This window comes from Pteropus vampyrus, unplaced genomic scaffold, assembly GCF_000151845.1.
Source record: "Pteropus vampyrus isolate Shadow unplaced genomic scaffold, Pvam_2.0 Scaffold68, whole genome shotgun sequence".
In the NCBI taxonomy this organism is placed as follows: Eukaryota; Metazoa; Chordata; class Mammalia; order Chiroptera; family Pteropodidae; genus Pteropus; species Pteropus vampyrus.
This window is the reverse complement of record NW_011888849.1, coordinates 1,820,011-1,847,317: the sequence shown is the minus strand read 5'-3', so window position 1 is coordinate 1,847,317 and position 27,307 is coordinate 1,820,011. Positions and strand designations below refer to the sequence as shown.

General features: G+C 34.9%; 1 protein-coding gene across 1 annotated transcript in view; it reads right to left on the bottom strand.

The window, feature by feature from the left end:
* Positions 1–27,307, bottom strand: part of CPEB3 (cytoplasmic polyadenylation element binding protein 3) — a 172,863-nt gene that overhangs the window by 111,730 nt on the left and 33,826 nt on the right. Inside the window, 1 exon segment of the mRNA XM_023531442.1 lies at positions 2,046–2,205. Coding sequence (XP_023387210.1) covers positions 2,046–2,205 — 160 coding nt within the window.

Sequence of the window (27,307 nt, the reverse complement as noted above, 5' to 3'; positions counted from 1 at the left end):
CTATGAAGACCGGAGAAAAACATGTGTAATGTTTAGTATGTGGGAAATAGAAAAATAAAGGATACACCATCACAATTTTTTTTAAGTTATCTTTTTGTTATTATAATTTGCTCTGTTTTTTAAAGTCAAAAGTTAATTAAAATCTTTCCTTTAAAATGTTAGCATCATAATTGTGTTTTTAGAAGTAATAAGGATCAAACGCATGGTGCCATAAACCAGATCTAAAAGTCTCCCAGCTGCAAAAGGGAAGCAGGGAGCTCAAACACCTGAACCAGAGGACAATGATGTGATGATGTAATTGACCACGGGAAGCAGTCCATTCATGGGAAGTCAATGCGGGTGGTATACTGAACGGAGAAGTTGCAACTATATTGAGGCTATAAACAAGTACATATTAAATGCCTTCCAACTTATTAGGACATACATAAGTACAACGCAGAAGGCTTTTATAGATGAAACCTCACATTTCCAAGTGTAATGGAGAAATTTATGCAGAGATAATTCAGTATACAATAAAAAAGGGGCCAGCACAACTAGATACTGGCCCCGTATATTACCCCGTAACAAAGTACCCTCCTCTTTGCCAGTGCTACTCTCAACAGGGCACAATAGCTCCTACTTAAACAATATCCACAAAATTCTGGAAAATTATTTTACAGGCTATAATCTAATATCCTTTTATAATTTTTTTATTGTTTGAAGAATACAGATTAAGATAAGACAGGTATGCATAGAACAAGGGTTGAATATTTTAGAATAATTAGGAAAGGCCTATAGCTGTTCGAGGTAGAGAAGGAAGACTAATGCAGCCTTAGAAGATATTAAAAACAAACCAGTCTGTGAATATCATTGGTTTTTTTACACCATTCTCACTTTTAAGTGAAATATGCTTTAAATTACCATGCACCTAATCTTTCAACTGAAGAAGTGGTAACAGTGACTAAATATAACACTGAATAAATGAGAGATTTTTTCTATTTCTGAAGGCTTTAAAATACAGCTTTGCTCAAAATCCTTTATTTTCTTCATAGTCTGTTAACTCATTTCACTGGAAATTGAGGAATGCAGCAGAAAATCATGAGTGTGACAAGAAAAGGATGAAATGAATTTCTGGTGTAGCTTGAGGAAATGACTATTAGGTGTTCACAGTCAGTCATACACTATGTAAGAGGCTGGAGAGAATTAGAGGGGATCGAATTCCTCACGACTCCAGAGGACATAAAGGTTCACACAAGATGGGCATTCCTGTGGCAAACTCTTCAGTTTTCAGATAGTTAGGCTTTGAATCTAAGTACAGTGGATATTTCAACAGAAAATTTCCATTACAGTATTTTAAAAACACAATAGGGCTCCTAAAAAGTCCTATAACCTATAAAAAGAACTATCTGTAATTATGAGCATAGATAGCATCAGTCTCTATCCTGAATTTAAATGGGCTGTAATAATTGGAAGTCTTAATATTGCTGACCTTGGGACTTTCTGCCTTATATTTAACCCAAAATATTTGCACACTTTAAAACATTTTCCTTGTGTTTTAGCCTCAGAAAATGCACGCAAAAGGGTTGCTGGCTGCTCTTAAGTCTGTGTAATGTTACTTCCTATACTAGGAAATTGATTATATTTTAATAACATGAAACCCTTTCCTGTGAAATTTTCTGAAGTAGTCTTTGGAGACTGATTTATAAAATCTCATACTTCCTTGCAGTATACTTGGACTTAAATGAATTATCCAGGTTCAGCTAAGGATTCCAAATGCACAAAGCCCAGAAAACTTGGCTTCTGGTCTCATGCTATAACCACGACCTCAGCTACCCAACACATGCTTCTGCCAAACATTACAATTAAAGCAATCAACCTTAAAAATCATATGTAGCTGAACCCAAGTTAAAAAAAAAAAAAAACTTTAAATACATTCCACAATGCTTTACAGAAGCAAACAAAACAAACAAACAAAAAACAAACAAAACCAAAATAATCACAATTATTAAAAAGCTGATTTTTGTTTAAAACACCAAGCAAGGAATGGACATATGAATATTCCTAACCTGCAAAATGATTCCTCCACATTATATCAGCGAAACTCATTGGTGGGCCACTGGGAGGGTAGTGTTTACCTTTCAGAGGCTCATGATCAGTCCTTATCATATCCATTAAGGAGTTCTCCAAGGAGTGCAAGTTAAAAGTGTCATAGGGCCTACTCCGGTCCTAAAAATAAAAACAGAACAAGATAATACATAAAATTACTTCATAAAATTAATACCATATCATTTGCTACTGCCCATGTACTGATGACATGAATCAAAGTTCTAGATAACTCTAATCAGTCATTCTTTTCGTTAAGAATAATGACTTATTTCAGAATGACATTAAACTTACATTAATGCTAGAATTAAATGAAAAAAAATGACTTGGCAATAGTAAGTTCAATACAAATTTCCATAATTAATTAGATTGCATCCTTTCTCCTAATATTCTTTAATGTATGTCTCACTACTTCAGATTGACTTTCTCTCATGTGAACTAAAAATGTAAATTCAAAAGAAAGTTAAGTAAATTCCCCCTGCCTCCACTGTCAAATGAATCTTTTCTGGAGGAAGACCATAATTAAGAATTATCAGTCTACAAATAATTACTTTCCTGAAAAAAACAAAAGGTGACTATACTTTCAATGTAATTTTAGTGGATATCTTTAATATTTATTATTGATAGTTTCCATACATAGTTCCACTTTTCCACAGGTATACTTTATAAAAATCAAAATGTGTCCAAAGTACTAAAATTACCTTTTGAAAAGTACTCACATGAAAAAACTTAAAACCAAGGTAGTGTTTTCATGATGTTAGATTCAAAAACATTTTGAAAATAGAAAGCTAACACAAACTAAGTAAAGAAAAAAATAATTGTCCCACCACATTTCACTCAAGTCCATGGGAGACAATGACCTACAAATTATTTTTAGCAGTCTGAGCCTAAAAGGAAGTGCAGCTCATGGCCTAACTTATTACTATAGAACAGATTTAGTATGCTTTTAAGAAAAGCAAGTAAACATACACCTCAACAACCATACCAAATCAAACTACATCACTGAGAGATTATTTTCAGGTTCTTGAACAGTTTATTCAGCCTTGTGAATAATCACTTATCCTCTCCTATGAACAACAGGATAGCAAAATGACTGCCTCAATGAGCAAGAATATGATATAATAGGTAAAAACCTCAGCTACAATGACTTTTTTCTAGGTTGTCTTAAACTCTTGAGAAGCTGTTTTCTTCTGATTTCTGGAAAGCCTGGCTGTATACCTACCCAGGGAGGCAGGAAAGAGGGTGCATTTCCTCAGCACTGAGTAGAAAGGAGGAACTGAATAAATGAATGCAGTACCCATGTATGCAGGTCCAATGAAGAGCTCTGCACTAAGAACCAGAGGCAAGAATACTAGAACAATTACAATTAATTGGGGACTTTTGGGTACATTATGATCTACCTCTTCAGTCTGCACCTGAAATTTCTCCCTTTATATAAAAAGAGGATTGAATTGAATTATTTCTCACATTCCTGACAATCCTATCTATACTTTATTTTTAACACATAGACGAGGAGTAGGGGTGGAGGGCACAGATTTTACAAACTTTTAATGCACAAATCGAAGGCCATTCCCCTAGTAGGCCCTAGTAATTCAGAAATGAATGTTGTAGCCTAGTCTCTGTTTGCAAGTAACTAGTAGAGAGAGACATAACCAATTAAGGGTATGACAAATGTTTTGACAGACGAATGTATACAATGGAAACTAAGTCGCATCTATTTCTTAAAGAACATATATTTGTATATGTACTACAATTTTTTAAAAATCACATTCTGTAAAGTCCTAGGTGTCATGAATCTAGACCTGCCATGTGACCAACCAGGTATAAGTCTTGTCTTAGTCATTTTTAATGGCCTCAGTATTCTCATTAGTAAAATGGGATCTTACCCATGAGGATTAGGTTGAAATTACTTAAGTATTTATTTCACTCACATTGTTTGCCAAAGACCAAGTACTCAACATTTGTTAGTTTACTGCCACCACCCCTTTTCTCCTCCACTCCATTTTTCCCTTTTTAACACTCATCAGTTATCTGTCTCTACTGTTGGATAAGAAACATGGGATATTTTCTTGGGTTCTCCATTTTTGTCTCTATATATTCAAGGAGTCTTTTCTTTTACCTTTAAGGTCTTCTTGCAGATCATTTATTTTGTTTTGGGTTCAAGTTATCAATGGAAACTCCAATTACTTAAGGAGTAAAGCTGAATTTCCAGAAATGCAGGCTTATCTTCCCCCTACCCCCGTAAGACGTATCATATTCTTTGTCCAAAGGAAAACCCAAAGGTTTTAAAAAAAAAAAAAAGTGTACTGATGAGGAGGCAAAATGACAACTTATTTTTGGCACTGACAATCCCAAAATAAATGTCTAGGAGCCTTCTATCATACATATCCACACTTTTAACTACAGCCCTGCAGATGTGAAACTGTTTCAAAACAGGCCGATAAGGTGAAGAGACTATAACAAATGGCTATTTGAAGGCATTTGAGAATCTTTCCAGCCAAGACAGTTTCTTTTTTTTTCCATTTAATTCTTGATATAATCTTCAAAGTAGATAACAACGTACTTATTTTACACATAAGCAGGGTGAGGTTCAGAGAATAGTCAAGCCTGGATCTGGCCTCAAAGCTGATATCTAAGGAGTATGAAAATCTATCCAAAGAAGTTATCTAATCCATATAGGATAGTAAACGAAAGCTCTACAGAAGCAAAGCACTGCATCTAATTACTGATTAAATGACCTTCTTGGTAAGGTGGTAGAAAGTTCCTGTCAGAAGACAATATTAGATATTATTTTTCTTTTGAGAAAATTGGAGGAGATGTTTGGAGGGGGATTCATGTATCTGAAGTGGTTCCCAAACCTGTCAGATTGCCAAAATCACATGTAAAACAGTTAAAATGAAAGTTCTTGGTCTCTATCTAAAACCTAAAAACAATCATAATTTAAAAAGAGATAAATGTCTCAGGTAATTCTTATGATTGGCTAGATTTGAGAGCCACTAGACTGGATGATTCTTCAAGTTAAGCCTTCACACTCATGAATATGATCCGTAAAATGGGACAGTAAAATAAGAGAAGGGACTAAAAGGACAGCAGCAACAGGAAATAAACAAGCCTGACCAATGACAAAAGTCAGCTTTGCAGTCTTCCAATTAATTGGAGATTACAGAAACAGTGACTTGGTTTTTAAAAGCAAATTTTGAAATCAGACAGATTTTCAAATTTTGGCTCTGCCACATGCTGTCATGTCATTCTAAACAAATTTTTAAAATTTATTATCTTCATTTATACAATAGGGGTGATAATTCTCTCTTTGTAGTTATTTTCAGTACTAGATGACAGAATGTACGATGTCTTGTATATTGGTGGCTACTGGAACATTTGGGAGAATTCAAAAAGACTTCTGTGATGCCACCTCAGAGTACTGAAACACAGATATTAAAACCTAGAGGTTCACTGATGCTAACCTAACGGGGCTCACTAGTACTCAACAGATGAAAGCATTATGACATGTGAAATGCATGATTTCTCAAAAGAAAAATAATATCTAATATTGTGTAGAATGTGCACAGGCTTTTTAATTGAATAAACTTCAGTGCTGACTTATTTTCTCATTAAAATTAATTCTATGTCTCATCAATTTATATTGCTATATCCTTATTGTTTTACTAGTAAATGTTGCTTAAATAACTGATTAACCAGGAAGCATGCAAGAAACAGAAAAAAGATAGAAAAGCTAAAAAAATTTGCAATAACATGCCATAGAAATTATGCATAGAACAAACTAACCACAGTTTACCATTCAACAACAAAAGTTACAAGTGGCAACTAACCTTTTAAGTCTTTTTCTTCATAAGTTTTTTTTTTAACCAATATAGTGAAAATAAAGAAAATATCTTTTTCATTTGTTTTTAACAAATGCACACATCAGGAAGTATTAGAACATTTATAAATAATGCATCCCATTATTGACTATTTTTCTCTGAATATAACCAATAATAGATGTTATCGGTTATTTGTACATAAAGTCTTTCCACCTCCACTGTAAGATTCATTAGCCCTGCTTTCTTTCTTCCCCTAGCTTGACTTAATAAATTAATAAATTATTCAAGTACTTAATATGTGCCTGGCACTGTTTTAAGTATGCTGAATGCGTTCCCTCACAACTCTATATGGCAGGTAACTTTTATCTCCATTTTACAAATTAAGCAATTAAAACTTGGAGAGATTATGTAACTGGTCCAAGGTTACAGAGTTAGTAAGCAATAGAGTCAGGGCTCAAACTCAGTCAATACGGATCATGGTCTAAAGCAGGGGTCCCCAACCCCACGGCCTTGGTCCCGTTCCAGTACGTGGCCTGTTAGGAACTGGGCCACACAGCAGGAGGTGAGCAGCAGGCGAGCAAAGAAGCTTCATCTGTATTTGTAGCTGCTACCCAGCGCTAGCATCGTTGCCTCAGCTCCACCTTAGATCATCAGGCATTAAATTCTCACAGGAGCACCAGTCCCTGGTGCCAAAAAGGTTGCGGACCACTGCTCTAAAGGGCATTCTGTCTCCCTGACTTCCTCCTTCTCCCTTCACCTTAAATCCTTTCATAAACACACTCTTTCAACCTAATCCTAACACAATCAGAGAGAGCCTCTTTGACACCACATAGCCACACAGGCAGTGTAACCCTTACCTACTCTTGTTCGATTACCCTTGTTCGACTGACAACTAAACTCAAGAAATAGCTTGATCTATTCTGCACAGCCCCAAGCCTTCCTCTACCAGCCCTATCCCATGCACTTGCCTTTTCCTTGTGAGAGAAATCCATGACCCTTTTCTACTCTTTTTGGCTTACTCCCCGGCATTTCTTTTCCTAGAGATACAAAGAGCCACAAGCACCTGAGAAAAAAAGCAACTCTAGGACAAAAAGATAAAATTAATCATGGTGCCTACTGTGTGCTAGGCAATGGGCTAAATGCTTTATACCAGCGATCTCAATCTTCACCACAAACAACCCTGCAGGGAAGGCATTTTCTCCATTTCACAAGAAGGGAAAACAGAAGCTCACAATTGTTATGTAACTGCTCATACTTTAACTGTTTGTAAAGTCACAAAGCTGGTCAGAAACCAGGATGTGAACTCAAGCCTGTCCAGTCAATGCCAGTAATGTTCAATGTTTCTACACTAATTGGTTGCCATGTGCCCCATGAACAATGGGGGTTTGGCTGGGAAGAAAGAGGCACAGACAGGATCAAAAAAGGTGGGTAGATTTGAAAAGGCTAAAAGATCAACGGGGTTGTGAAATAATATAGAAAAACAAGAGAAGAAATTCCTGAAGGAAGATTTTTCTATACGGCTTCACCATATGTTTGGATAAAACACTTCAAAGTTAAATGTATTCAACACATGAGAGGATTAACCTCAAAAAACTAGCCATTTCTAAACTTCCACCCTACTGTTCTTATTTTCTAACTAGTTTACACTCTTTCAAATGATCTCAACTCCCTGTCTACACTATAAACACTGTTTAAGGGTAATGAATATGCTCTACCTGTTTTTAAACGGATATTTAATCATATAATTCATATATGAAACAATTCTTCTCAAACACACAAAGAATATTACAGAAAAAACAAAAGTCTCTAATCCTGCCTTCTTGTACTCTCTTCAGACTACTATATACATTGGGCACGTAGTCCTTCAGATGTTTAAAAATATATTCATATATGTATACATATCCATAGAAAATAGTTTTTTTCCCCATAAACATAAAAGTTTACATACTGTTCTGCAACGTGCTTTCTTTGACCAATATTGTGCTTCTGAAATAGGTCCTTTTTAATATATATACTCTTGCCTCTCTGCCACCCAACCATACACACATCCCTCCTAAAAAGTAAATAAATGCATAGTGACTATGTTGAATCAAGTAATTATGCCAATGTACATTCTATAAGAAATTTTATAATTTTAAGATTTCTTTCCCATCTCCCAACTTTCTCATAATTTCTGTTCAGTCCCTTTAAGTGCATCTTTTCTATGTTTGGTCTAGTTTGGCACAATGGTTTCCTGACCCCTGGTTTCTATGAAGGACACCACTAATAATGAAACATAAGTTTCTATGAAACTTGCCAGCCCTGAGTAAAAACCAAAGAGGCAGTATATCCAAAAGCTCAACATGTCGTGATTTCAAGCACAGAATCTGCTTAAGAGTACCATAAAGAACAGACAGGACATTTAATAATGTTCTAAGCCAATTACTGCTGTTACTTTTCAGAACCCATTAAAAGTGTTAGGTTCCTATATCAAATTGAGCTTTCCTATAGTATTGAGCAGTTCGACCTACATTTTGCCTGAAAGTTAAAAACTTTTCCAAATAATGGAAGACCTAGGTCACTAACCTGAGGGGGAGGGGGGGAAAATAACTATTCAAATGCAGATTTTCATCCCATATTCAGTAAGTATTGAGTCCTTCAGTCAATGGTAAATTTTAACTATCCCAAATAAGACTAGTATTACATTTGTAACCCTTTAGAAAACGTGATTGTAGACTCTCCTTCAGTCACTCAATAGCAAGCAAATGCTCTTTAGATCTAACTTAAAGTCCTTAAAAAGTTGAAACCTATCCTTCCTTTTGTGTCAAAAGAAAAAACAATTGATCAGCACCTGCTGTGAATTTTAATAGTCTTTAAAATTATTGTTAAACCCAGTTTTCCATACAAGAAAGTCTTAAGAATCCTCAATATAGCCTAGGATAGGATTAGGGTATACAGAGAAATTACAACTTCCTCACTCATTTTTTTCTTCTAGAGGATGAGAGTAATTCCAATTACTTTAAGCTTTATATCAAATATTTTTCCTTGCTGCATAACAGCAAAGCAAGCTAACTAACGTTCTTGAGAAGTTAAAAAAGAAAAAAAAGCTAGAGGATAGTTTTACCTACTCTGGAAGATGCTCAAAAGTTAGATGATCATGATACCTTGAAGTACAATCTAGCAATTTTCACCTAGTCTTTTCTGCTCCCTGCCATCCCCCATTTTCCTTCACAGCTCTTCTCATTGGTTTGACACACAGGTCAGAGTTCATCAGATACAGGGAAACAGTTCATCAAACACAGGTTCTTGGAATCACCTTATTCACCTGAAATGACCTACACAATGAGGCCAGATCTAGCCAGACAAAGGCTGAATGGGTCAATTGGACAAAAAATACAAATGACTATTTTGTATCTGACTATGGTAAACAGTTTAGAGCTGAATACAAATGCACTTTAAAAAAACAATGATTATACAGTTTAGCATTATGCTAAGTAAAAGGCAGAAAGTCAGACCTAGGTCTGAGCCAGACCTGGGAAGGATGCAGAAAGGAAAAGAAGTAACTACAACTGTCAAAAGAGCAGACTTCAAGAAACTACAAAAATTAAAGTTGTCCCTTTCCCTGGTTATCATGCATATGAAACTAGTTGGTATTGCCCCAAATCACTAGGTGGTTAGCCAGCAGAATATTATTCCAAGCAGCTTATTCGGCATTGATTTATTAGGCATAATGTAGGGACAGCTTGACCTTGACAACCAAAACCTATCTTAGAACATTATGCAAAGGTACATGTAGCTCCTCATATTGTTTTCTTTTTAACTTATCAGAACTGTAAAGATCCTTCCACAAAACTGACTATTTCTAGGTATAGTTGGACTCTCCTCCACCCCAATATTTTAACTCCGGTTAACTGGCAATGACTCAGTCTATTGTAATTACTTCTTTACATGCTTGTCATCCTCAATAAACTGTCGGGTCCATGGGAGCAGAGATATGTCTTCCGTCACCATATTCCCATCATATAGCAGAGGATCTGGCATATAATAAGCCTTCAGTAAATGCCTGCTTTGCATTTAAATTGTCCTTCTGACGGCTTCATATTACAATATTTTCATTTAAAACTAACAAAGAATTGCATACCTATTAGAACAGCAAAAAAAAAAAAAAAAAAGAAACAAAGAAAGGAAGGAAGGAAGCAAGAAAACGAACGAAAAGGAAAAGAAAGGAAAGGAAAAAAAAAACCTGACGATTCCTTTCCAAATGCTGATTAGAATATAGAACAACCAGAACTCTCACAAATTGCTGGTGGAAATGCAAAATGGTACAGCCACTTTGGAAAAAGAATTTGGGAATTACTTATAAACATACACTTAGCCATATAACCTAGCAACCCCATTCCTAAGTATTCTCTCAAGATAAATAAAAACACATATCCACACAAAAACCTGTACAAATGTTTATAACTACTTTATAAAACAACTTTATTCTTAATTTCTAAAAACTGGAAACTACTCAAATGCCCATAAACTGTTGAATGGATAAACAAATTATGGTACATCCATATAATAGAATATTATTCAGCATTAAAAAGAAATGAGTACTGATATGTGTTATAACATGAATGAATCTTGAAAACATTATGAAAGTGAAAAAAGCGAGTCACAAAGGATCACCTGTATAATTCCACTTATATGAAATCTCCACAATAGGCAAATTATCCATAGAGACAAAAAATAGATTGGTCATTGCTTAGGGTTGGGGGAGTCATGAGGGAAATAGAGATTGACTGCTAATAGGTATGGGGTTTCTTTTTGGGGTGATAAAAATGTTCTAGAATTAGTGATGACTGATACCTAACTTTGTAAATACATGAAAAGTAACTTCATTATATACTTTAAAAGGGTGAATGAACTTCATAGCATGTAAATTATATTGCAATAAAGCTTTAAAAAATGCTCTTTAAGGTTTTAACAAGAACTATGACACTACCTGCAAATCATTCATTTATGTCCAAGTTATTAGGAAGTAAGACCTAATAACTTTCTTGAGCTATGACTGAAGGGAGGCAAAATCTTGAGTGTAGCTGTTCCATTCAGGAGCCACTAAAGGACCCAGGTTAATTAAACCTAAACCAGACAGTAATAAAGCTTGAGAGACAACCTTACTGCCAGTCAAATAACTAATGCCATTGATCGCCACAATAAGTGTCACTTACATGTCTAAGGATGTCTTCAATGCTCCTCTAAAGAGTTATAAGCAGTTATTAGCCATATTACCCACAAACAGCATCTCCTCATACCTCCCAGTGTTTCTGATGAGTTTTTTTGTTTTGTTTTGTTTTTGTTTTTGTATCCCAGAGATTCCTGTATTAGAGTGATATACTGTGTCCTTTAGAGACCAGCCCATCCCATTTATAACCAGGGCACATTTTAAGAATGATATGCTCCAGCATCTATGTAGAAGCATTATTAAAGCATGAAAGATACTTATATCCATAAATACCAAAGTCTGCCCTGCTCTGTTCATTGCAATTATTGCTTGACTTGAATGGTTAGGTGAGGAGATACACAGCAGAATTCGCAGATTCACCAGAATCTGACAGGGGCCGCGACGTGAACGCTTCTGCTGTGGCCCCCTGTTATCCTCTTGTATTTGAAAACTGAACAACAAAACACAGCTGCTTTTATGCAAATAGTCCCATGGCGATAAGAGCAATAAAGAAACACAGCCAATTTCGACTAGCAGCTGTCTTGGGCTCTTCCCCCTTTCAGAAACCAACAGATGATTCCATGCCCAGTATATACACAGATTAACAGCTATGGACTACAGCTCTTCACTGTCACTCCCTGGCCACCACTGGAGAGGTTACCAATGTGCACATGTGTTTATTACTAAACAGAGAACCTGGTAAATGCCAAAAAAAAAAAAAAAAATCACTCCAAGTTGATGGACAGGGACCAGAGGAAAAGGAGCACATTATTTTTTCCCTCGGTTTCTTCCACTCCCCCCAACCCCCGCCAGTTTCTTAACCCGTCTCTTCTAATAAAAAGAGAAGGGAAAACAAACAAACCAAAACAAAACAACAAAACCTGCATCTCAAGTTTATTGTACAATTCTGATTCCAGATGAGACCAATAATAAAAACAGATTAAGTAACTAAACAAATATAATAGGATTATATGGTCAAAAGCCCAAACTACGTTAACCATTTGTAAAGCTTTATTATTTTTAAATTGGAACAGGCTTACTCCCTAACCCCCTTATGCTCAACCCATCTCTGACATAAGACAATGCTAGTTTATAAAAATAACTACCAATCTGCCTCCGGAGAGAGGGCAATGGATGTGCATACTGCTTTCCACAACAAGCCTTGTAGAATTTATTAAGTCATAGCTACCATATAATTGATTAATATGTCACAGACACTGTGCTGAGTACTTTTCTTGAATTATTTTATTTAATATTTACAACTGTCCTATGAGGTAGGTATTACAATCTCTATTTTACAGATGAGGAAACTAAATATTAAATTGAGTTCTTAATACAAATCAGGTGTCCTTGAACAAGGCTAACCACACACAAATTATTTGTTATGTAAGCATTCCAGGAAGAAAAGATGTTCATGAATTTATAAATCCTTAACCTAATCTTCCATTTAAATGTTACTACATCTAAGATGAACATGTTAATGTGTCTAAAATGCAAAGCACCTACAATTAGTAAAATATTTGGTATTTGGAAGGTTAAAAAGTTTTCCTTTAAAATGAAGTGTGTATCATTCTAGTAATGCTACTTTAAGGTACGTTAGAGCTCATAAAGTAAAATAAAATGTAATAATTTAGATTAAGAGAAGTTCAGTCAGATTTTCCAAAATGTCTACATCACAAGTATTTTTTAGAAGAACAGCTTTCTTTATTACTTTCAAATGCTAGTGCTAAAAAAAAATTTCGCCAAGTGTGCTGAAGGCTGTTTTTACTCTTTCTTCACTTATTCTGCATATATTTTGGGGGGAACTTTAATATGCCAGACCATTAAAGATTAAAAAGTTAAGTGAGGCATAGTCTCTGTCCACAAGAAGCCAGCTGTCTAGTTTATAGATGATTACTACAGAATGAGGTAAATGCAATGACAGAGCTATGTGATTAGAATTATGGATGCACAAATGGAGAGATCAAAAAGGCTTCCAGGAAAGGAAGGCCAGAGAGGCCTGCACAGACATTGAGGCTCAGCTTCCTCAAGAAATTTGGAAGGACCCAATAAGAAATTCTTCAAAGGATATATAGGCTATAGGCTATAAATAGATAAGACCTGATTGTAAATACTAATAACACTAAGGATGTAGTTCAGCAAACCCTTTCTCTAGGACAGCATCAGATTAATCTGTGTACGAATGCATACAATTTCAGAATATTATTCCACTACGAAAGAGTCCAACTTTATTTTCAAGATTTTTTTGTGGCCTTAAATCTTTTCCCTGGTATTTAACTTTGAGGATCTGGAGGGAAATATTACCATTATCTGTTGAGCTAGATCTGTAAATATTCACTTTCCAGCATACTAAGGCTACAAATAATCTAATTTCCTCATATTATTTGTTATTTATAGGATACTTTACATCTCATAAAGCATTTCACACACATCCTTGCTCATCTGAACCTCATTAAGGTATTCTTTTGAGACTTCTTAGCATACCCTATCCACTTTAACATATCCCAGAACCTTTCTCCTCTTATTAAACCAACAACACGGCTATCAAAAACTCTTGGAATTAAATTAACAGCAGAACTGATCAATATTGGCTATGTGTCCAGTACTGTTTTAAGCACTTTACATGTTTTATCTCATTTCTTCCTCACAAAAGCCTATGGAATTAGTTATTATTATCCCATCTTACAAATGAGAAAGGTAAGGCTCAAAGATATTATACGAAAAGTATCTGAGACAGGAGTCAAACCCAGGCAATCAGAGCCTTCATTATGCTCTTCTGCCTCTAGGTTGAGAATCATTCCTAGTTGACAATTCTCATTTCTGTTACTATCTAACAATTATATTTCTACTCTTACTGGTGTGGGTGCAGGTGTGTGAAAGAGAAATGTACCTTCTTATATTATTGTTTCTTATGTGTTAAGCTGAACTCCCAGGAACAAGGGAAAGCAAAAACATGAATAATTCTAAAGTGTTTCTTCAGTCTATAATTTTAAATCTCTCTCCCATACTTATTAAAAGACTGGGAAAAAAAAAAAAAACACATCTTTTTCTTTTTTTACTTCAATTTCTATGTCAAACCCTATATTTGGGAAAGTATTCTTAAGTGAAAAACTTGATGTAATAATTTGCTTATGAAAAGTAATTAAAGTAAGGTCTGCTTCTAAGGTATAGCTATTTGTAAAGTTCTTAAATTGATTCAATTGACAAACATTAATTTTATTTCCAAAATGTTGTGGAAACATTTATTGCCTAAAAGGAGATATAGATATAGATACAGAGCAAGTAAAATGTTGCTGAAATGAATTGAGATGTGTTGTAGGTATAAGATACATACTGAATTTCAAAGACCTAGTACAAAAAAAGCCTGTAAAAGAAAATATCTCAATAATTTTTATATTGATAACATGTTGAAATATTTTACATATAGCAGGTTAAATACAATATATTAAAATTAATTTCACCTGTTTCTTTTTACTTTTTCAATGTGCTACTAGAAATTTTGTAATTATCCTGTGTCTTGCAGTCCACTTCTATTGGGCAGTGCTGCTACAAACTGATTTAACAATAATTCAGCTTGAATTCCTGTGTTCCAAAATTAAGACCACTGACTATTCCAGCAACTAGACCAGTTTACAAATTTGACCAATCCTTGCCCAACTGTGCTTAGTAATTTCTACCCTAAAACCATCCTATGTGACTAAGCTCAGCCTTCAAAACTCTAAGTACTCCAACTCCCCACCCACCCCTCTTCTAAGACCCTTCTGAAACTGTTAAGGTGGTGGTTACCCAGAAAGTTTAGGAAACCCAGCTTTGTACAATTAACGGGTTTCCCAACAGGGGTCTTCATATAGCACTTTGACAAAGTCAATGAATTAGAGTTATACAATGAAGTTAAGTTGTGTTAAGGATGCACAACAAAGAGAAACAGTTAGAAAAAAGTAATTATATATAAATTGTTCTGTCTAGTGGTTTAAATCATCTAAATTTAAATCCATACTTGTAGCAGTCTGCCTTATTTTGGAAGAGTGAAAGAGCTAATCATGTGGGCCCTAAGGTTCCTTCTATGACAGAGTAGGAGAAGATAACATTAAGTTAGAAACAAGAGGAATAATATATCAGTGTCATTGAGGTTTCTTAGTCTTATAAACAGACTAAAAAAACATCTAAATTTTCAGACTTTGTAGAACCCTTACTATTTTCATGATTTGGTATCTAACTCCTGACTGGGTCTTTAAAGTAGCACCGGGTAAGGTTTTAGGGGACACACAAAACAATTGTGACCATTTCTACTACTTTTGTTTCAGGAACACCATTTTAAAGCCCAACAGCCAGGGTAAACCCCCTAGTCTAGAGTTGATTATAATGTGGCACATTAGCTGAAGTCCACCAAGCTTCCCCATTACAGAGTAAATTACACCCTGCCATTTTTATTCCAATCAATGGCCACACTTAAACTCCAGAATTACAGCAACTTAAATAGGCCATATTTATGAAAAGCTAAATTTATCCCTAAATCACTAAACATATGATTCAATTCTCAACTTTTCACCATTGCACACACATTAATCTCAAACAACACAAAAATATTTTCGCTTACTCCAAAGTAGTGACCCATTTCACCCAAGCTTATTTTAACCAATTCCTTCAACTTTCCCAGTGTTCTTCACATCAGTAAAAGATTTTTTTAATAAACATAGACATCAGATATTCTCCAAATCCTATGGCAACCTAACTATAGAATATCAGAATAAAAACTTTCCTCACTTGGGAACTATATATTGATGACAAAAATCACTGCGGCAACATCTAAACAGTAACACATCTACTTGATTTACCAATATGATGACAATCAATTTTGCAACTTTGGCAGCTTTATTTTGATTTTCAGCATTCTAAATTAAGTCTTTGTCCACCATCAATGAAAACTCAAAGTCAGAATATGATTATGAATGATTACTGACAAAACAGTATTCCAAAATCAAAGAGAATTTTAACTTTTAATATCGCTTCACAATGACATAGTTCACTCAAAATATCTCATGCTCAGACTATATACACGGTGCATGTACATGTTTGTGTATATCCTTAAAAGAGAGATGATGTGGGTATGTCTTTTAATGCAAAAAATTACTTCTTATCTATTCAACAATTTATGTTGTCTCACCATGGATAGTATATTTGCAGGTAGGAACAGCCTACCTGCAAATATACTATCCATGGTGAGACAACATAAATTGTTGAATAGATAAGATGACCCTCTGGTGAATTCTATGGAAGAAGAGCAATAGTGGTTATTAAGGGAACACTATAGCATAAAGAGATGCTCTCATTCACTCCCAGGGCCTAACCTTACCTCCCCCACTTTTAGTGCATGTCTGCTGCTCATTTTTACTTGTAGCCGCTCACCTATTATGGGGACAGGGATTCAAGAATCAGAAATATCTTTAGCAGTGTGTAAGAATGAGAACAGGTAACAATTTTGACTTCTAGAGCTCCAAATGATAAAATTCGGAGAGAAGGCAGCAGTTTGATGGACTGGAAGTGCTAAAGAGAGAATCAGGAAAGACCATCCTCCTCTCTTCTCCCTCAAACCTTATAATGGATAGGAACTTCCATGGAGAATGGTGTGAGAAACATAGTGTCAGCAAGTGTAAGCTGGGGCAAAGCCATGGAGAGAAAGAAAGATGGAGAAAAAAGCCTAAAAGTAGATACTGTTTTAAGCGTAACAGCTCTAAACAATTATGCAATTATCCTTCGTATCCTCTACTCCATCAGTCAGGACTCCTGACATACTTTCTTTTGTAAGGTTTCTTAAAGTTATACCTTCCTAGATTTGTGCTAAACCTAAGATAACTATCATGCCTTCTCACCAGCCTCCTGCCACCAGGCTGCACTGTGGGAGGCGCACACACTTCTCCAATCCACAAGTCTGGTCTTTCGAAACATATATATTTTTTACTGTGTCACTGCTCTAATCTTAGTCGTTCAGGGTTCCCACTGTCTGTAGAAGAGTCCACATTCCTAAACCAGATATTCAAGACTGTCACTATCACAATAAGCATCGTCAGTATTAGTCGAATTCTGGACACCATTTTGCATCCTCTTATTTTACATTTCATTTTTCTCACATACTTCTAATCTATGTTCTCTTGCAGTATAGTATGTACAAAGGCATCTTAAATGCTTTTTTTAAAATGAAGTGGAATCTAGTAATAAAAAAAAATTATTTTTTTAATCCTAAGAAACAACCAATCTATCCTTATCCCCAGTAAGACCTAAAAGTCCCTTGCTCTAGCCAGGGAGGGTCTGTTCAATAATCCTACTTACCACTCATTTTTCTTTCCTTATTTTGGATTCCCATTTTACCTAGCCAAATCCTATCCCTCAATATGAAGCTACAGGGACCCTCTCTTTCACTTTTTTCCTACCCATTCTAGGCCAAATTATTCTTGCCTCTCCTTGACCATTCATGTCAACTAACACATTACACAATCTGGTACTTACTTTCATATAATGCCCTATTACATGTTATTTTTAGTTCCTAAGGAAGATAATTTGTGTCATCCACAATACTTAACACATGCCCAAGAACACAGTATGTACCTTATAAATACTTAGTGAAATCAAACTCCAGTTAACTGCATTGCCATCTATAATACATGTGAATTTCTATAGATTTATAATACAATAAATAGAACATACATAAAGACTATATGAGAATTTTGCACACCGTAGATGGTTTCTATAGCTTTCTATATAACATAGATCTGCAGAACAGATCTCTTCTACGTAGGTTGTCTTCTTACAACACTACTATGAGAGGTCATCAGAATGGATCATTAATAATATACACAATGCAAATTATGCTGATCACATGGTTTGTCTTTGATGGTTTAAAACAAATGTGAAGTGTCTTAGAGGCATCATGAATATTATGATTATGCCACAGGAGATTAATATTGGGTTTTGAACTTGCTTATAACATTCTCTAGAAGAAACTTAATATAAATCTCTGATGTCAGCTTTCTTGCCTCTGGCTTGCTTGCATAAAACTGGAATATAAAATGGGCAATTACTCAACTTCCTGGACAGGATAAAATGGCTGCCTTTTTGAATATTTAATTATTGTAACAAAAGCTGAAGCATCCTTTTACCTAGCCTTGTCCTCTTCGTTGAAATCTTCACTGTCTTTCAATGTCCTTTGATGTCTCAGTATTCAATATATTCTCTATTATTTATGTCCCTCTAACAGAATGTGTCACTCCAACTCCCTTGTCGGCTTCAGTCCTCCATTATATCTCTCAGTGTGAAGAAATATATTCGTTATCATTTTCTTCCTTTCCTCCTCACTCTAGGTCTTGCATTTTTTGACATTAAGCTCTAGTTTCCTTTGAGCCTCTATGTTTCACATTTAACAGAATCTAGTCCTAAATTAGAATATCAAATATCACATTGTATTTTAAAATGAAAATTTTGTGTTATACCTGCATGAATCACCAACTTTAAAATAGCTACTCTGAAATAACATTTCAATGCTAGATCACACCAAAGTTGATAGGTCAAATAGAATCATCTACACTGGCAAATAGGTAGGAAGTAGGCAGTAAGTTCTAAAATGTTAACTAAACAATTTTGCTACCTTCAGTAAGCTCATATCTTCAGAATGTTGAATAATTCAAGGTCAAAATATGATAAAATCAATCTCCCCGCCTAGTCCCAAATCTTCTAAAATGCTAAATTTATAATGCCTTTGAAAGTAGAGTTCAAAATTTTCCATTCACCAAAGTTTTACTTTGCAACAGCCTAGAGCATTCACACAATTAGTCTGCCTTTATTCTGCTTAAAATGAGCATAGTTTAATTTGATAAACGTTGCAAAACAATGTTTCATCAGTATTATAAAATGGTTCAAAGTATTTAGATTGTTTTTGCAACTTAAAGGTCAACTATTTTTTAAGCAGATTCAACCATTTAATACTGTCATTACACATATTTAAATAATAAAGGCTTTTTATTTTTCCTCTAGATAATATTTACTCTTTGAATGAGCATGGTGACAAAGAGGTGCCTGTTAAAGCTTCAATATAAACTGTCATATTAAAAAACAACCCCAAACAAAATGAGGTCTTTCTGTTTTAACTTAGATATATGCAGAACATGCTGCTGAAAAAGAGTTCAGAACTGGCAAATTTGGTCAATTGTTCTTACCAGGTCTTGATGTCATACATCTTAAACAAATTGTATTCCAAAATGTTCTGTTGTTCAAATGGCTCTTTACCAGTAGAAACTAAGTAAGAAATGATGGTTAGACACTAGCCCATAAGTAGTTAATTGGTTACAAAGCTAAACAAAGAACCTACCTCATGTAGCCAACATTGTTTCTATGTGAAAATCTTAAGGTCTGGTGCACTTCTCTCCTTGAGTTGCCATCTGTCATTGAGATCTAGGACAACTGCCCTTCTATCCCACAAACCTCCTACTTCTACCTCTACCCCAATTCTACTCCCTAATCTCTTCACTAGGTTACAATAATAGAAATGGACTTTCTAAGGGAGTAGCAATAACAAAGAAGTGAATGGGAAAGTGGAATTGTTCCTCTGAAGAAAGTCATTTTGTATATTAGCAATTTCTGAAAAGCAGTGCCTAAGTTATACCTTCTATACCAGAAATGAAACATTTCTCTCTTGAATCAAAACTTCCTAGTCCATTTAATTATTCAAATATATAAGCATTTACTATATTTGAAGCTTTTGCTTAATTGATTTTTCAGATTAACCCATGAGTTCCATCATCATTGTAAAAAAAAAAAAAAATGCCCATAGTACACTTAACGCCTGTGATCTGTGACCAATAAATCCATAAACTTCTGCCCTACCAGATGAGCTACAAGCCTATCTAGAGATGGTAGGTTTGTCCGCATAGTTTTTTAATGCTAATATTATTGTAATTATGTGACTTAATGTAATATATGTAAACCAAGGAAATTAATGCCAAAAGAATTATTTGTATGATTTAAAGTAATTTGAATGCTCTAGAAAAAGCTATATATAAGAGGAGTTAGTCCCTTTTATTAAGAAAGTTCCCAAATTAAAATTAGGCAGAATTTTCCTCAGCTATGAAGAGGGAGAAAGAAAAATTTTTTGAGATACCTAAGTTTTTAAAATCTTTTAAAGGTTTATTGGGTGCCATGTAGCAGTGCTTTTACTCCTATGATTCTTAATTGTTTTTGAGTTATGGAGTCCTTTGGAAATTTAAAGAATGTTATAGCCCACCTCTCTCCTTAGTAAGACAAATGGAAAAACAACATATAATTCTGGTGGTACTTATGCCTGTCCCTATTTCCTCTCTCCTCTACGCACAAAGTTCATCTCCTTGTGGCTCTATGAATCATAAGCTTCAAACGTTTCAACGTGTTTACACCCATTAAAAAAATTAAGCATTGTATTAGTACACCAGAACTAAATTCCGTAAGGTCTAATCTCGACTTTGCTTAGATCTTATTAATGATATTTTAGACTGGCTAATAACATCTACCAAACTCTCAAGTGCATTTATTCAGTTTAAATAATAAAGGATGCCAGCTTTCATTTCTCTTATTGCCTGTGATTCTCTCCCATGATTAACTCATTAGCAATTCCTTATAGTTCTTTGCGATGTCAGGCTATAACCCATAAACAAGATGACTAATCAGCTAACATATACTCCAATTCTCAGGGTACAATAAAAAATAAATCAAGCTAAAATCAGGAAAAGCTCTTGACTTAGAATGGTAGTTATTTCTCCTTTCAGATTTAGTGTTCTAATAACTAGTCCACAAAGTAATCTATCTTAATAAAGTTTTCCTTCCCACACATTAAAAGTCACACAAAAGCATAGGGGGATAAGAGATGTCAAATCACTTGCTCAAATATTCCCATCACACAGCTTTCCTTCCTGAAGTTCCTCTACTCTAAAACCACCTGCTTTATGAGTCATGAAAATTCTAATCTGCCATTATTAAGCATTTTCCCCTCTTAATCATTTTCCTTAGCCGCCTAAACCAAAACTTGGGAGTCATTCTAAACTCTTCTTTCTCCTTTATTCCCCACATTCAAGCAATCACCAGTTCTTCCACTCAGCCTCCTAATTTATTTCCAGTTCTGTCCCTTCCTCCCAATTACTTTAGGTCCCTACATGTTATATGGTTTCCCTGCCTGTGTTTGGTTCCTGACAATATCCCAGAATAATCTTTCTGAAACAAGATATGATCACTTCACTCACCAACTTAAAAGCCTTATAATGGCTACCTTCCTTAGCTTAAAAATCCTTCAATGTCCCTATTGGACAAAGTTGAAGGCACAGAATGCTGGAATGTCCTTTGTGATCTAGCCCCTAACTACTTCTCAAGCCTTATCTCCCATTTGCCTAATTCCTACCCTCAATCTTCTGCTCTCTCAGCACACCATGTTGTTTCCTACCTATGTACTTGCTGTTCCCTGTGCTTAAAACAAATCTTTGCTGCAACCCTTACTGCCATCCCCTGGTCTGCCTATTTAGCTCTAAATAAAGCTTTGAAATGGCCAAAGATGTTTATGACAGCATTGTGTTTAGTAGTTAAAACCTGAAAACAACCTAAATCCTCCAAATATAGAAATAATTTGTTAAATTATAATAGATTCCTGTGATGAAACACTATATAATAATAAAAATGTTTATAAATTTAATGATATGAAAATATAAAAAATATGGCTATATCACTGTTACCAAGAATTATCTCAACCATATAAAATACATTATACATACACATACAAGAGAAATAATTGGCAGAAAATGCACCAAAACATTAAGAACACTTATCTCTGGGTAACAGAATTATGAGAAAATGTTTCCCCCAAATTTTAAATAGTGAACTTGTATTAATTTTAAAATCAGAAAAAACTTTGAAAATATTTTAAACTGTGACAGCTTTCCAAGAGACTTACCCCCACCACTCCAACACACACACACACACACACACACACACACACATTTAATCATTCCTCTGATTCAAGTACATACGCTCATTGTTGTGCATATTACACACTATTAGAAACCTTAACATCCTATATTTTAATTCATGTTTGTCAAGGAGCTGTGTGAAGACAGGATATCTACAGTTCAGCTTTAATCCCTAGTGCCTGACCTCTGGTAGAGGACAGTTAAATGTTCATAAAAGAAATTATTCTTATATAGCTAGCTACATGCAAATGACCAATAAATGCCTAATCAATCATTTGTACATGTAAATCATTAACACATTCAAAAAATATTTACCATGTGCCTAAAATATCCCAGGTACTGTCACCTCTGAGAACACTGCAGTGAAAAGATCCTTGTTTATAGCCATGCCATAGACATACAGAACAAGCCCAATCCCATCTGATCTCAGAAGCTAAGCAGGGTTGGACCTGGTTAGTACTTGGGTGGGAGACCACCTAGGAAGACCAGGTGCTGTAGGCGTAAAAAATTTTAAAAATAAGGGATTGTAAGTTGACAAGGTCCTTGTATTCTGTGAGGTCAATCAAGGGTTGCCACGCTTAAAAATAAAAAAATTTAAAAATTTAAAAAGCTAAAAAAAAAAAAAGATCCTTGTTCTTGTGGAGCCTACTTTCTAGCAGGGAAACAAAACAAAATAAACCAGCTCATTTCAGAGAGTGACGAATAGTATAAAGAAAATGTGGGATGAGGGGAACCAGGGAAGATCTGGGAAAAGAGTGCAACATCAAAAGTATATGGAAAGATGGTAAGTAACACGATAATAAGCAGGCAGATGTAGTAAAATGGAAGAACTGGACATGGAATCAAAATACCTAAGTTTCCATTTCTACTCTGTCACCTTATTATTCAGGTAATATTATCCGACTCTCAATTAGGATGATAATTCCTAGTTTGCAAAAACATGTAAGGATTAAGAAAGAATTTTATGTGAAGAGGGTAAGGCCAGTACTTGGCAGAGTCCCCTGTATTTGTTAACTGTATCTATTTGGGGAAGGATGTCAAAAATAATACAAAATCCAAAAGCTGAACTACATGGATTATGACCTTGAGTGAAGATGCCAAAAGAAACTTAACAATGTAAATCTCATCCCTTTGATCAGAGAATTCTGCAGTAGATATATGGTTAAGAAAGAGACTGCATATGCTATCCTTAACTATTTATCTGAACTTGGGATTCTAAAATTGATTACAACTGTTTTTAAAAACAGTGTGGCAAACAGTTGAATATTAAGTGCAAACACATAAAAACAGACTTATGATCCAAAAGTCGTCTCTCAGCCTTTCCCCACAATCTCGTAAACTTTACTAGTCTTCACTATTTTTAATACCTTGCATATCTAGGTTATACTTCTCTAGTTCAAAAGAGGAAAGGAAATTTTCCACAGCAGATTGCAAAAGAGAGATGCTTCTGGATACATTTACTCCTTGTCCTTTTTAATTGCTGCTTATCTGAAACCTAAGAACTAGGTCTCCTGGACTTTGAGTAGGGGGTTAGATTGTCAGATCACTAAAATGTTTCCTCTGAAGTATTTCAATCCCTAATCAGTCCCCAAACCCTATAATATATTTTAGAAAGTCTTTTGCCCTTTACATCTCTGCTTTCCAATCTCACATTCCTCATATGAATGGCTGGCTGAATGGGTCTACTATAACCTATCCTTCATCAACCTCTTAGACCAAAGAATTCTCTCCTTAATAATTTTAAGTGCTATAGTCAGAATTATTCTGACCCTCATTCTAATATTAATAATTTGATTTGGGAAGTCATGGGCAAAACAGATCATCATGACAAGGTAAATTAACTCATAAGAATGAGTTGATTAATAGTGAAGAAGTAAAGAAAAATTTAACTCTAAGATGTAAGCTCATGTTCCCATCTATTGGCTGCCAAAAATTTTTATATCAAAGCAAGAATCCTGCTTACTTCTTGGCATACCAAACTTACAAATACAGAGTCACAACACAGAAATTGTGAGATAGCCATAAAGTCTGGGAACACAGATAATATTTTCTATTTTTACAAACTGAAGATGTCCTTGATGACATTATGTACATTCACCTGTTTCTATATACTATGTATATCTTGTAGAGAAATGCTATAATGAAGAATCTGTCACAAAATGTTAAATATACTGTATTGTAGAAAGGCAAAGCTATAACAACTTGTGTTTAAATGTTTATTCATTCATTTAATGAGCACCTATTAAGTGTCAGGTGCCCATGAACTTCTAGATGCTGGTTCATTTGGTAGCATGACCATTTAATTAACTGTACTGATTAACTAAAGATAGGGAATTATTTTTAACTCTTGTACTTGATCCTGACTTTGGACAGTTTCAATGTTTGAGAAATGAAGATATTTGGCTGTATGACAGTCTTATGCATACAAAATCAGTACACAATGTTTCCTTCCCTTCATGTACATTAATTCTATGATCGCTTCAAATGATATAAAGGCTGTTTGGTGCCCATTTCTGTTCTACTCTAAAGTCTGCTGACAAGGATTCATATCATATATTTATTATTTCTGAGAATTATATAATAGTGCTTCTGGAGAGAGAAAAGTAGGCTTGATTCCAAGATGTTAATTTACTGTTCTATTTTAATTCACTGATACTTTCTATTGTAAGTTAACTCAAAATGCAATTATTAGAATGGTTTCACATTAAGAAGTTTATATGCCCAGCACCTGTAGAGAACACTAAAAGACATGAAAACTAAATGTAGTAGAACCAAAGCACAACAGAACCCCACAGAAAAAGATATAAGGTCCATCTGTGGAAATTCCTTATAAGGATGAGTACTGATGCAAGCACAGCAATCTCCCTGGGAAAGCACTTTTGATGCTGTGGCTATATTTCTCAACTCTCAAGATCCTAACTCCCAAATTAGGGGCTCTATATTGAATTCTATCTCTGACAACTACACTGACCCCTACAGAGAGCCAGGCATGGTCTTCAGGGTAGTAGTAATAAGAAACTTCACATTAGAACTTTTGTAGCTATACGACTACCCAAATCAACCCTTGTAGCATTCCGGAAATTAAGAATTTAAGCATTTGTCCCATCACCAATGAGAATGTTCATAGAGCAAGGAAAATTCTTAAACTTGCATTGTTGAGTTAGACATAAGCAGAAGCAGGTATTTACAAATGTATACCATCCTTATAACATAAGCCTATACTCTCTAACCCTCAGAGCACCATGACTCGTTTTCTAGGACAAGCAGTCACTACAACACACAAAGAGCCTTTCACTGCTCTTCCATCCCTGCTGGACACACTTCCAGATACCATGAACTACAGTTTAACTCTGGACTACTGATCACAACATTTCCTCTATTAACTCTGACTATACAGTTGACTCTCTGTATCCATAGGTTCCACATCCGCAAATTCAACCAACCAAGGATTGAGAATGGTATTTTCTATCTGCCTTTCAGAATCCATGGATGTGGAGGGCAAACTGTATGCTTTGTTCCATGCCATTTTATAGAAAGGTCTTGAGTATCTGTGGAGTTTTGCATCCACAGGGGTTCTTGGAACCAATCCCCTATGGATATTGAGGGACAACTTAACCGGTAGTTAAGCAGGCATTTTAAAAGCCATAACTGTATCTAATTTTTCTGAACACTTTGTACACATTCTCTCATACAGCAAACCCAGAAGATAGGTTCTATCTCTCCATTTTTACAGACCGGGAAAAAGAATCATTGGATTAATCACTTGACCCCAATCACCAGGACAGAACTGAGGCTTCGACCAGTGTCCAATCCTCCTTCCTTATCAGCTGTCCACTACTCAATATTTCTTCCACCTCTTTCCTCAGTAAAATCTACATGGCTTAATCAAACTTTTCATATTGTAATAAACAAAGCCATCATCTTTTGACATTAGTAGATCAAAACTCTACAAAAACTACCTGAGCAAAAACAAGTTCCAAATGGATAAGCAGTAAGCCTTATGTAGCCCCTGAAAGACAGAAAAATAGACCAACCAAAGGAAAAAGCTATTTAGTAGAAAATTGTGTCTTAGAGGATATCTAAAAACATTATATTTCTGAGAGAGCACTTTTGTGTCAACTCACTGCAATGTCATAAAGAGTTTAAAGTTAACTACTTTTCAACACACAATTTTGAAGTATACAGTTTATATTATTAGGTTAATGTTTTCAGTAGCACAGAAAACCTTCTAATATTTCCTAACCACCCCGTCTTTTAAATAGAATATAGATAATGTGGTTTTTCTGGAATTCACATTAACCACACGCCATAATACATTCTAAAACAGTCTGTGGGGTTGAGTGGACCTTAAGTAGTTCTGCATTAGAGCAGTAGTTAAGAAATTAACTATAGAAGAGCCTCCAGTTTTAAATCTAGGTCATACTATTCTTATTGAAAAGCAAGCATAAGCTAGAAAATTTATATTACTTCTTGAAAAAATATTTTTTAAAAAAAGAGCATGGACTAGTTGAAAAATACTGTTTCTTCAAAATATACTATAAATAGGCATATTTATTTTTTAAATAACTTATATTCCCATGAATTCATGTAAGGAATTTCTTCTTCTGTTAAAGATAACTCACCAACAAAATTAACACTAAATTACATTTAATTAGACTTGTGCCAGAAAATATAAAATCTATATAGTCACTTTCAATTTGAGGTAGGGAAAGAGGGGAGGGATAAAGGCAGAGATGCAGGCAGAAAGCAGAACATAATTTGAAAATTTTCCCAAAAATACAATATTCAAAACTACGTAAATTAAGTAAATAAGTAAATAGGGGAAAATATTGACTACTGTTGAATCCAAGTAGTGGTATATGTACAGGCATTATATTTTTCTTCCTACATTTCTATCAGTACAAAATTTTTTTTAAATACAATTATCAGGGTATATTATAAAGATTCAGCCCAGCCTCCTGCTTCTACACTGCACTGTTAAATGACATCCTAGAAGTATCTTAGCCAAGGTATTATATGTCTATTCTGGCTTGGAGGGCAGAGGGCCTGGGTTCAAATCCCAACTCAGCCAGTTATTGGCTATGAGCTTCAGCAAATAACGTAAATGCACTAACCCTCAATTTGTCAGTATAATGAGGATAATAATAGTCCTATACCACAAAGGAGTTCCAGTGAGAAACTACATGCAAAGTGCTCAGCACAAGGCCTGGCCCATACGTAAATAGTGGTTTGCCACACTG